At 34.9% G+C, this 13,635-nt stretch overlaps 1 protein-coding gene across 1 annotated transcript in view; it reads right to left on the reverse strand.

Moving 5' to 3' along the window:
• LOC110442315 (tubulin polyglutamylase TTLL5-like) overlaps positions 1-12,880 on the reverse strand; it is a 46,963-nt gene extending 34,083 nt beyond the window's left edge. Inside the window, exons 1-12 of the mRNA XM_021485849.1 lie at positions 12,786-12,880; positions 10,922-11,229; positions 8,224-8,336; positions 7,427-7,509; positions 6,595-6,765; positions 6,241-6,307; positions 5,761-5,843; positions 5,067-5,136; positions 4,808-4,892; positions 3,463-3,564; positions 2,744-2,835; positions 1,796-1,903 (exon numbers count right to left, since the gene is read on the reverse strand). Of these exons, the coding sequence (XP_021341524.1) occupies positions 1,796-1,903; positions 2,744-2,835; positions 3,463-3,564; positions 4,808-4,892; positions 5,067-5,136; positions 5,761-5,843; positions 6,241-6,307; positions 6,595-6,765; positions 7,427-7,509; positions 8,224-8,336; positions 10,922-11,034 (1,087 nt within the window). The 5' untranslated portion in view covers positions 11,035-11,229; positions 12,786-12,880. The remainder of the gene's footprint in view (positions 1-1,795; positions 1,904-2,743; positions 2,836-3,462; positions 3,565-4,807; positions 4,893-5,066; positions 5,137-5,760; positions 5,844-6,240; positions 6,308-6,594; positions 6,766-7,426; positions 7,510-8,223; positions 8,337-10,921; positions 11,230-12,785) is intronic.
• Positions 12,881-13,635: the final 755 nt, after the last annotated feature.

The following is a 13,635-nucleotide window of genomic DNA, read 5'->3' on the forward strand; positions in this document are numbered from 1 at the left end:
ATGTAGTACCACTGTAACAGTGTATAAACCATGTATTGTAACAGTTATACCAGTCAGTACCACAGTACATGTAGTACCACTGTAACAGTGTATAAACCATGTATTGTAACAGTTATACCAGTCAGTACCACAGTACATGTAGTACCACTGTAACAGTGTATAAACCATGTATTGTAACAGTTATACCAGTCAGTACCACAGTACATGTAGTACCACTGTAACAGTGTATAAACCATGTATTGTAACAGTTATACCAGTCAGTACCACAGTACATGTAGTACCACTGTAACAGTGTATAAACCATGTATTGTAACAGTTATACCAGTCAGTACCACAGTACATGTAGTACCACTGTAACAGTGTATAAACCATGTATTGTAACAGTTATACCAGTCAGTACCACAGTACATGTAGTACCACTGTAACAGTGTATAAACCATGTATTGTAACAGTTATACCAGTCAGTACCACAGTACATGTAGTACCACTGTAACAGTGTATAAACCATGTATTGTAACAGTTATACCAGTCAGTACCACAGTACATGTAGTACCACTGTAACAGTGTATAAACCATGTATTGTAACAGTTATACCAGTCAGTACCACAGTACATGTAGTACCACTGTAACAGTGTATAAACCATGTATTGTAACAGTTATACCAGTCAGTACCACAGTACATGTAGTACCACTGTAACAGTGTATAAACCATGTATTGTAACAGTTATACCAGTCAGTACCACAGTACATGTAGTACCACTGTAACAGTGTATAAACCATGTATTGTAACAGTTATACCAGTCAGTACCACAGTACATGTAGTACCACTGTAACAGTGTATAAACCATGTATTGTAACAGTTATACCAGTCAGTACCACAGTACATGTAGTACCACTGTAACAGTGTATAAACCATGTATTGTAACAGTTATACCAGTCAGTACCACAGTACATGTAGTACCACTGTAACAGTGTATAAACCATGTATTGTAACAGTTATACCAGTCAGTACCACAGTACATGTAGTACCACTGTAACAGTGTATAAACCATGTATTGTAACAGTTATACCAGTCAGTACCACAGTACATGTAGTACCACTGTAACAGTGTATAAACCATGTATTGTAACAGTTATACCAGTCAGTACCACAGTACATGTAGTACCACTGTAACAGTGTATAAACCATGTATTGTAACAGTTATACCAGTCAGTACCACAGTACATGTAGTACCACTGTAACAGTGTATAAACCATGTATTGTAACAGTTATACCAGTCAGTACCACAGTACATGTAGTACCACTGTAACAGTGAATAAACCATGTATTGTAACAGTTATACCACAGTCAGTACCACAGTACATGTAGTACCACTGTAACAGTGTATAAACCATGTATTGTAACAGTTGTATGACTATAACAATGTATACATGTACAACCACTCAAAGTGACACTAATAACTGATGTTACAAGCAAAGATATCACCGGTACGTACATTACAGGATGGAAATGTCACATTGTATTCGTCCAAACAAACATTCACCTGTATTACCAGAAACAACATTGAACAAATATGTGATGTAGTTATTGAAACATTTTCATTTGGAACATTCTTTTGACGAAGGTTATATTGAGCTGTTCTCCTTAGCTACTTCAACAATGTTTGTTTAAAACTGATACCATTAAACTGTGCAGGGTAAGGCACATAATTTCAGGTTTAATGTAGGGATACTAGACCCACATTAATACAGCATCATATTCTTATTGTAACCGAGTACTTGAGACTATGTCTTACCAAAACAGTTTCCTCGGAACGGCATGAACATCTTACACGCTGTGGCGATCGGCAGTTCTACCGAGAGTATAGACTTGATGACCACATCCTCTATCCTCATCATTAAAGCTACAAATACAATAAATACAGTTGTCTACATAAACTAACAGACGGCAATACAGGATACTGAGCCAAACCATACTACAGATATACCAAGATTTTATGTGTCTACCGTACCTTATTGTTTTCTTGGTTTAACAAAAAACACTTATAAGTTGTTTTAAATAGACAAAGTAAAAAGACATCATCTAGTGTTGTCCCAATGATCAATCATGATAGAAAGATTGAAGTTGCTGAAAACGTATTAAATTTTAGATAATTATCAATGAATGGCTTTATATATGTGTAAGGTGACTAAGCAAAGGTACTGCCGATGACCACACCGGTACATGTAACTCAGTTGGCTAGAGAGACAAATGTATTAACGAGTGAAAGTCCAGTGTTTGAACCCTGGTCTTGCAACACTACATTTTCCTTATCAAGACACTGTTGATGATTCTTATTCTTATTTTTTCTTTCAGAAATGACTATGAAAGCTACAGTCATGCTGGGAAAATTTCGAACGCATAGTTTAAATTTTTGGCAGTGGTACATACATGTGTAAACAGTTCTGTATTCCTTACAAGTGGACCCTATGGGCTTACCTGTTGTGTCACGACCTTGAGAGAGATCTGAGGTATCGTAACCTACTTGTCGTGTCACGGCCATTACATCGCAGGTATTGTGATCACTTACTTGTCGTGTCACGACCGTGATATTGGAGGAATCGTAACTAACCTGTCGTGTCACGACCATGAGATCGGAGGTATTGTGATCACTTACCTGTCGTGTCACCACCATGAGATCAGAGGTATTGTGATCACTTACCTGTCGTGTCACGACCGTGAGATCGGAGGTATCGTAACTAACCTGTCGTGTCACGACCATGAGATCGGAGGTATCGTAACAACGCCCCTAGTGACCATTTGTTGCCGTAGTCCTCAACATCAGGGTCATCATTTCTAATAGATATAAAACAGTCCCTTTCAATTTAACGTGCACACTCAAACAATCAGATATGTCAAGACATATATATCCTCAGATATATTTATACATATAAGACATAAATTTATGTTCAAGACAAATATCTGTACATGTCTTAGCAAAGGGCATATATTGGGCTACATGCTTGCCTCTGTTGTTCTCAGGAACACTCTCAGGCCTAGTTTTACAATGGATGTCCTTTTATGGGCATGCCTGATCATTTTACCTTCATTATGTGTTCTTATCATAAGGAACTTTCTACTTGTGAGTAAACTTTGAATCATAAATATATTAATTTATTTATAAGTAAAGGAATTAATCATTATTTCCAACCAATCCTTGTCCATTATACTGGACAACAGGATGACCACCTATATACTGGACAACAGGAAACTGGACAACAGGATGACCACCTATACTGGACAACGGTGAAATAACACACAAATACTTTGTCCATTTCCCCTGGCCAGTGTAAGCAATGAGTATATGTAGTATCACAATATGATTAAATAGTTTTTGAGACATACTCGAGAAATGATAAAGAAGATCTTGATTATTTTATTTTGTTGTTAGCAAGGATAATATAAACATTGATCCCCACTTACCGAACATAATCGTCACTTTTCTTGTTGACGCTGTAGTTAGTCAGATGCATACATTGGTTACGTATGTGCCGGCCACTCTTCTCATACTTAACTGTGGCAAACCTTGAAAACAAATAAATCAATCTTACTTCAGGTCTATGTCCAATAATGTCTAATTAACATGCAAATCTAATACACAACATAATGGAAATACAAGCTATTTTCTCAATACAGCAAAAATGAAAATATAAACATTATGAACATTCTCAATTTCTGACAGTGAAAGAAAAAAGTAACTAATACGACAATCCACAATGTATTGAATAGAATGTTTCTACAGAGGTTGAACCAAAGTAAATTTATTTAACCAATCAGATCACATTTGGTATAACTGTCAGTAATCTCTGATCTAGTATATTGATAGATAACCAGTGGCTGGCCATATATAACTTACCTTGTGAGATCTGCCTCGAACAGATAGATGACTAGAAGTTGACCATGTATACCTTACCTTGTGAGACCTTCCTTAAACAGATAGATGACCACAAGTTGACAGTGTATACCTTACCTTGCGAGACCTTCCTCAAACAGATAGATGACCAGAAGTTGACCATGTATACCTTACCTTGTGAGACCTACCTCAAACAGATAGATGACCAGAAGTTGACCATGTATACCTTACCTTGTGAGACCTTCCTTAAACAGATAGATGACTAGAAGTTAACCATGTATACCTTACCTTGTGAGACATTCCTTAAACAGATAGATGACCAGAAGTTGACAATGTATACCTTACCTTGTGAGACCTTCCTCAAACAGATAGATGACCAGAAGTTGACCATGTATACCTTACCTTGTGAGACCTTCCTCACACAGATAGATGACCAGAAGTTGACAGTGTATACCTTACCTTGTGAGGCCTTCCTCAAACAAATAGATGACCAGAAGTTAACCATGTATACCTTACCTTGTGAGACCTTCCTTAAACAGATAGATGACTAGAAGTTAACCATGTATACCTTACCTTGTGAGACCTTCCTTAAACAGATAGATGACTAGAAGTTGACAGTGTATACCTTACCTTGTGAGACCTTCCTCAAACAAATAGATGACCAGAAGTTAACCATGTATACCTTACCTTGTGAGACCTTCATTAAACAGATAGATGACTAGAAGTTGACCATGTATACCTTACCTTGTGAGGCCTTCCTCAAACAAATAGATGACCAGACCTTAACCATGTATACCTTACCTTGTGAGAGCTTCCTCAAACAGATAGATGACTAGAAGTTAACCATGTATACCTTAACTTGTGAGACCTTCCTTAAACGGATAGATGACTAGAAGTTGACAGTGTATACCTTACCTTGTGAGACCTTCCTCAAACAGATAGATGACTAGTGGATCATAAGAGGTAACACAAACATACAGGCGCACATCGAACTTAAATCCTGTCAAATAATCAAAACACATAATGAATATACTGAAAAGTTGAAGAACATTTAGTAAAACAGAGAATTAGACAAGGACCAAGTTTTTTTTGAAACTTTTACCATGAAAAGAGGAAATTGTCTGACAGCAAGTAGATGAAATTATTTTCAGTCAATTTATACTAGTTAACTTACCATCAATAAGGAGAGGCTGATTAAGATAGCGACAAACAATGAGATTCTCATCCAACGGTACCTGGTCCGGCTACAAACCACAATCATTTACACGTTTATTTACATCTAAGAAAGTAAACAATCAGATACCTTCGAGTAATGATATACCCTGTAAACACACATATTAGAAAATGATACATTTTCAGCACCCTCAGATAATATCAATTTTATGAAAATAGCATCTAGAATCAGTTTATCACATTATAATTGTCCATATTAAAATTAAATAAAAATCTGCAATCAGTACAAAAACCAAAGTTAAATATGGTAGCCCGAATTAAGATTTCTGTTCATATAATTAGCATCACACACAAACTGTTTAACATTTATATTTTAAAAATTGACAGTGGCTACCATTATTTCTGAGTTAGGATGACAGTTCATCATGATCAAAAGGGTTTCATACATTGACATTGTATTACGTATACTTTTAATATGTTCAGGTTGCTGTCTTTTCAATTAAGAAACAAAATCAAAATCATGTGTTTTGCCAGAGGAAAAATGTCAAAATTGCACAGGAAGAAGACTAGTCTCGGCCACATTTATATCACTAAAGAAAGGAGAATAACTTCTCAAATTAAAGTTAAACATTTGATATATATACCATCATGAAACAAGGGACAGTGTATTAAGATTTTATTGTATCCAGACTTACATGATTACACAGAAATACACCTCTCCCTCTTGAAGATGCCACTGGCTTCACGATCCAGGTACCTTTCTCTCGTAGAAATGCGGCTACAAAATGGAGACGGATTAAACATTGACCTGAACGCTTGAAAATTAAGAACATATCAACACTTGTTATTCAACACTAACAAGCTACCATTATGTACTTAGTGCCTCGAATAACCTCACCCTTTCTGAACTTATATAAGACTATAATGAACAAGCAGGGACTAATGCAGGAATCTCTATAGATTGTACGTGCTCAACTGCATAACATGCGTTCTGAGATCCATAGTTATCTCAAAATTAGAAAGTAAAACGTACCCAAAATAATATAAGGATACTTACCGCAAAAACCATATGTTTTTAAAAGTACAAAAGTCTTTAGATACTTGCAACAAACATTTAAAAATACTTACCACAAAAATCTTTAAGATACTTGCAACAAACATTTAAAAATACTTACCACAAAAATCTTGGTATTCACTTGGCAGTATAAAGCTTGATGGCAAAATGTCAAAATGTTTCAGTCCCTGAAAAGATAAATATGAACTTGACGTTTCATTAATGTTAAATCACTTACTGCAAGTTACATACATTTGGCGAGACATGTACTTTCCCATTAATTCACATCAGTTTTAGTAGAGTTTAGAACAGTGTTATTTGTGATATTCTGGTCAGCAGCTGTATCAACTACACGCCTCAATGTGTGATTGTTTCCACTGTGGCATCACCACAGTATCAGTGGGACTATAGAAATTACTCCCATAGATTCTCACGTAATTAGTAAAACACACAAGAGCTTTACAGGGTTATCTACCTTTATCTGCTGCATTCGCTGTACATTCTTGTAGAGGCGATCCTTTCGGGTCAGTTCGTATGAGCGAGGGAAGTGGTTGATTTTCTGGAACTCTGTAAGGCTGCGTAGCGTGAAGGGTTTAAGATGGCCCCCGGTCCAGATAAAGTTGTAGTCGGAGCTGTTGGGGTGGACCTTAACACAACAATCATGTTAATCAGTCTGTGAGTTTATATATTAGAGAAGATAATCTAACCAACAAGAGAATAAAGTTGAAAGCAAAGCATATTGCATATCATGCTATGCAACAACTATCCCTGCCTTTTTGTTACTATTTAAAAAAAAAAATGTGGGGTGGGGGGGGGGTTGTTATAGCAGAAATTGGGGTAACAAAATAAGCAGTCACCCAAAATACATATCTTACTCAAAGCAATATTCCCAAACATTTATAGCTATATAGTATTGAAGATAGTTTTTAGCAGAAATCACCTTTGAAAATGTGTTGCCATTTCTCTTTCATGCAATGATACATCGATCATTGCTGACACCTTAAAAAGTAGTTTTTTTCCCCTTTTTTTGTTTGTTACTATACGGGTCTCAAGTTTTGCATTAATTGAAGTTTGTATACAATTGGTTGAATTTCGATCACTCAAACAAGACCATTAGTGGAGGCCTAACCCTAACCCTAACCCTAACCCTGGGGGAGGATTCAAGTATACCATAACAGCAAAGAAACTGTAAAATAATCTCAACTAACATCATTTGAGAGAAAAACAAATGGAGATTTTTATAGCTCAGAAATACCAATTGCAAATATAGACCTGTATGCTAGTAACTTCATCAGTATTAAGCTTACCTCATGAAATCCGTGGAAGTTGAGAATGGTTCTCACAACTTTGCATTCTGAGTTTCCAAATTTATAGGCAAGATGATATCTCTCTGAAGTAGAATGAATTTATTAAGACAAGTTTAGTCAATGTCACCATAAAAAGATAATCACACCAAGCAATATGTGAAATTAGGATTAGCTTCAAGCCTTGAGAAATATCATCAGGTTACAAGTATGATATTAGTCCTGAATGCATCTGCAAATATTTTAAAAGAACAAAACCTAAATTGGGACAAGGATACCAAAATTTAAATTTTCTCACTAAAATGTTATGTTGATTACTGTATCAATCTGCTTATTATTTAATAATTAATAATAATGATTTGAGGTTCTTATATACCGCATTATCACAACCTAGTTCGTAGGTCATCTCAAAGCGGTTCACAAATTATTATCCGTGGTTATAGGGCCTTTGCAACCAGCCAATACCTTTCTCAACTCCCTGGGGAGCATACAGCTGGTGCTGCCATTTCGGCGCTCACAGCTAGCATTCAACAATTCTAGCACTGCCCAGCCACGTACTCATTTAATGCTGAGTAGATTGGAACAAGCGGAACACAGTGGCGTGCCTCCAACCCGCAACCCTTTGGTCACGAGCCCAGCATCCTACAACTAGTGCCTCCTATGTGATGGTCAATTTAAATTGAATTGAATATTCAAAGAAAACGTCACTGCCAATACAATGTAATGCAGTTAAAAGGATTCATTACTTATTAGAGATTTTCGCTATCATTCTGGTATATTCCAGTCTGATGGATAGTTACCTCCCACAGGTTTGAGGTTGCCCTTCTTTGCTAGCACCAGCTCCGGGTTGAAAGTGACAACCGGTGTCTTCTTTCCGTAGCCTGTCCACTGGATGTTTAACGTCTCCTGATGCCTAACATTGGAAAGAATTTATTATTTTTATAATTACTGTAAACATGTCTATGTTTTGGATATTTTCTTAAATCTAGTAAATATAATGTTAATATTTGTATACAGTCATGTAAGCTAACATGTTATTTGAAAAACAAATCGTTTATTCATTTTTATACTTAACACATGTATGACTAACTAACTAACATAACTATTAAAAACAATAAGGCCAAATGGAAAATATTGATTGTTTCCAGTCATACTTTATTAATATAGCCTCGGAAAAAAACCCAACTTGGTACATGTACTGATAAACTGATATTGTTTTTTAATTTTAGGTACGTCCACATGATAATTCTAACTCAATCATAAAGAGTCGTCATGTTACTTATATTCAACTTTACTTTAAATTTATAGTGCCTGTTGAAAATTTCTGATGGACAGGGAAAAACATTAGGTTAGGTAGGGTTACAAACTTAAGGTTTTCTTACTACATTTTGTATTATTATAATGTCAAAAAAATATTAAAAAAAAAATCAGGCAAGTTCTGAACATGAATGTCAAAATATTGATGAGTCCTATATATTACTAAGAGATATAGTGGATTTTAAAACAAATTTTGGGAGTCCCCACAGGAAATGAAAATGACTTAATAAAGGTTGATTTCCAGGATTCTTTATATTACTGACAGATGTCTTAACATGTTTCTAATTGATTCTAAATAAAAGAGTGAAGGATTTAATTTCAGGATGAAAACACTGAAAACTATCGCTGCAAACAAGAGAGCACTAACTATATATGTCAACTCAATTATGAAGTGTATAAAACTTTGGGTGGAATAAATTGAGATTGGTGCCAAGGGAAATCTCTGTAACTTATAGAACCATAGGTCAAAGTGTATCACTAGAATACAGAGGTTTATTGAGGAAGACATGGATATGTGTGGATCTTGTCATATAGATGTGGAGGAAAATGAAAATAACACACGATCTGCACTCGTCAACAACAGCACATCAGAAAAGTTGTGTCGTTACACAAATTTGAATACAGATGCTCTAATGAGTTATAATACTTATAAGTACACAAGCACTAGTATGCAGATTCAATAAAACATCACCTTTATACTAAATTAAAAAAAAAAGTTTTTCACATCTTATTTAAAATTCCTTGCAAGAAAAGTGCCAGAGGTCTCAGTATATACAATTTCATGTAAGATGTTTTCGAGTAATTGTCAACAGACAGATTTTGAACGATTTTACTAACTAGCTAGGCCAGTCTATAATTTCAAATATGAAACATTTCACTAGACCAGACAAAAATTTACAACAGGTCAGACTAGAGAAATTATTATACTCCTGCAATTTTTATCAACTGTCAACTTATGTATTTCACTAAAAAATAACAAATCCTTTTTTTTTGCTTTTCTTCACATAAAAAAATAAATGTCTGATTGGAAAAGGGGACAAATTTTAGTAAAGTTCACATAACAGTGAAAAAAATCATGTTTGTCATATATGTATACATTAAACAGAGTTCTGTTTTTAAACTAGCAAACATGCAACAGAAACGACAAAAGATACACAGGTAAGTGTTATAATTCAGTCTGTCTACATGGATCAGCACAACATTATCATATTATATTCACAGGTAAGTGTTATAATTCAGAAAACTCTGTCTACATGGATCAACACAACATTATCATATAATATTCAACACTATGATATTATATAGGAAAGGTGGTATATTTGAGAAAAGGTCACTCAGAAACAAATGAGAAGACAGGTATCGTGTGTCTGAGTGCAGGTTAATTAACTAATACATTTAGTATACCTTCCATATCTTAACCGATGTCGACGTCGACGTCTAGAAAAAAATTATAACAACTTTGACAAACAAATTTGGAATTATTATTGGGTTGAAACTTATAATCATGAACAGAATATAAATTCTTTTGAATTGTCAAATGGCTTGGTTATATGCAGGAAACATGTGACTGTTCAAATACAAATTGGGAAAAAATCTTCATACAATATGCATTAATTAACCAAAACATGTCAATCTATTATAAAACTTGAAAATCATTTATTTGTGATCCAATATATGGTTGCATTATTTTTTGCATTTTTAGTATCCTTATTTTGAAATTGTCATAGTTTAAGGAAAATTCAATATAGCTTTAATTTCTCTGTGGGAAGAACAAGTGCATTCAGTCCATCAATACATTCTATCTACTCAGTTCATTTGGTAAGGAACAAGCCCTCTGGGCCTTTGACATTTAAGCATCAAAATTGTGATAAAACATAGACATATTGTCATAAAATAAAAAAGTAAAAAAAATAAAAATGTTTACATTTGACTTTTTAAATATTATGATATAGGGCTGGTAAACTCTATACGGGTCAGCATCAAATTCAACTGGACTGTGGTCATTCGGCAATCTTATCATTAACTCATATATATACATCAGTTAAATAAGATACAGTTAACATATAAAGTCTTCAATAAATATACAACTTTATGATACATTATACTCATGACATTTATGTAGTGATAGAAAATCTAATTGTATGTAAATTAACATTAAAATTAATGACTTATTACACTTACTCTTCTTCATCTGTTTCATAATCAGAATCTCTTTCGCTTCGTTCCTCCCCATCACTCGCCTCCGAGGGAGTCATTGAGCCTCCCCCATCAGACTCGGGGGGCTTGGCAGACATTGTTTTTGTTTCACTTTCCAATCCACTGAATACTGAATTGTGCTACACAGCACACTGAAGTCTGCAGGTGCAGGATTATGTTGGCCATTTATACGTCACCCTGCATAGGATGGAATATTGGGAGTATTTCTAAAGGAGTCCTTATTCTGTCTGTATCTCCATTACGGCCTCACATTTCTCACAATGGATTTTCAACTGGAAATTAAAACAATATACCAAGTGGTTTATGAATACATTTATAACAAGTTATTATCAATGAAAATATATTGGAAAAGAAGCTTGCATGCAACCATTTTATAACAAGTCAACTCATTTGATTATCAGATTCCAAGATCATGCTTAAAATTTGCACAGAAACATTGGTATATAACTGGTAGATGTGAATAATTAAAAAGCATAATCCATTATCATCAACATGCAACTGCTTGCACCTCGTCAGATTTTAATTATATCACAGAATTCAATATTATTTTTCTAGGGTAAATACATCACTGGTATAACAACCTGGACCCCGACCATTTTCTGTTTGAATGTAATAGGACGAAGTATAGTGACAAAGATAGTGCCGTTGCTGGGGCTCGAACCCGCGACCATTGGCTCTCCAGCCTGATGCTCAATTCTTTTACACTATTCCTTTTCCATCGCCAACCCAGGTTCTTCGACTCCCCACCAAGGGTTCTCCTTCCTTGAACGGGGAGGGTCAATGACACCAGTTTGTAGTAGGACAAGGAATATATAGTGATAAAGATAGTGGTGTCACTCAGGGACTCGAACCCGAGACGGTGATGACCCTAACCTCTCCGTCCCAATGCTCTACCGCTAAAGGGAAATTCCCTACAGATGAGGCTTATAAGGCACCCTCATCAATACACATCTTTTACATGAATAAGGATGTTACAGCTTTCATTGCCACTGATCATGATTTTTAGTTTTACATGATTTTTTTGGCAAGCCCTGCGGGTTCTCAAAATCTGTAAAGCCCCACAGGAAAAGCATGGCGCAAATATTTAACGATGATAGTACTTGTATAGTAACAATTGTTTATACTGATACATTATGTATGTTTAGTGAACGTGAATTATGAAAAAGAATAATGTTTAAAAGTGAATAGCCTGAGTATAAATACCTGTCAATTGCAAACTGGAAATAATAATGTCATCAACGATGACAAGTGCCATATTCTTATTCGAGAGGGGGGTGGGGGGGGCTAATCTTGTTTCCACAGTGGGAGTCCATGACCCGACCATTTTATTTCTCTCCATATACTTGAATGCTTGACAACGCCGACTTTACCATAATTAAGTCTAATAATGGTGCCTTTCGTCACAGCCTCAATTAAAACATGAAAATTATTAAAAGTACGGTCAAATAGGACGGTTAGTTTACAGTATCCATGGTTTCGTATCAACTTTTTTCTTTACCGGAAATCAATAACGATAACTTCCGTTCCGCCAAAACCAAAACATACAATATAGAGACAGCAGATCTTCATTTGTTGGCCTTAATGTCATATTTTTAGACTTACTTTTCAATCGAACACTCGATAAATGCGCTGTTATCATTCACAAACTATCAGAAAATACACGAGTCTAGTATAAACATGTAAGGAATTCAATAAGAAAACGGGCACTGCACCTACCGACTCCCATATTGGCCTCAATGAAAAACTTAAGTCCTTGCCTCTTTTCATCTCCATGGCAGTAAAAACAATATTTTGAATATTTTATCAACTCAAAAATTTTGCAAGTTACCTTTCAAATTTATATCTCGATCCACTATCCTCCACCGCTATGTGCTCCTTTCAGCGAGTTAAGACAAGCGCTAGAAGTAAACTATGGAATCATGGGTAATGAGGACACAGGTCATGCATAAAAAAGAAACGTATGTGTGCGTATAGTCCGGAAAACTGGGATTTGTTTTCTGGTGTGAAGGAAGAATGACAAAGAATGCCAATTCAATTCAATTCAATTCAATTTAATTCAATTCATTCAATTCATTCAATTCATTCAATTCATTCATTCAATTCATTCAATTCATTCATTCAATTCAATTCATTCAATTCAATTCAATTCAATTCAATTCAAGTTTATTTGGTAAAAAGGTACAACATAACAATTTCATACAGTACCCAATACATGTTTTGGCACTAATAATTTATATGGCTGATTACATTATAAAACATCTTAATGTAAAATTATATAAGTCTCTAAAAAAGTTATCACACTTTTATAAATTACAAGGTAGGTAACGGTTTTTCGTACGAAAAATAAAATAACTAAAAGCGACACGAATCTCATCATGATATATTGTATCATTTTTGTAGGCATTTTTGTTGGCCTTATATTTGTGTATAACTGCAGTACACACAAAAGACATGATTGTTAACGTTGATAAGACAAAATGTATGGTTTTAACAACAGTCGTTGTAAATTAAGTGAAAATGAACTTAATTTGATTTTTAAAAATGAGAAAATACAACAGATAGAGACTGAAAAAAATAGGAGTAAAATAAGACCACCACTTATCGTTTTCAGATCATATAAATTTCATTCTGAAGAGGGTAAGTTGTGGATTAGGGCTACTCCGTCGTATCAAACAGTA

The sequence above is a fragment of the Mizuhopecten yessoensis genome, unplaced genomic scaffold (genome assembly GCF_002113885.1).
Source record: "Mizuhopecten yessoensis strain PY_sf001 unplaced genomic scaffold, ASM211388v2 scaffold716247, whole genome shotgun sequence".
Lineage (NCBI taxonomy): Eukaryota > Metazoa > Mollusca > Bivalvia > Pectinida > Pectinidae > Mizuhopecten > Mizuhopecten yessoensis.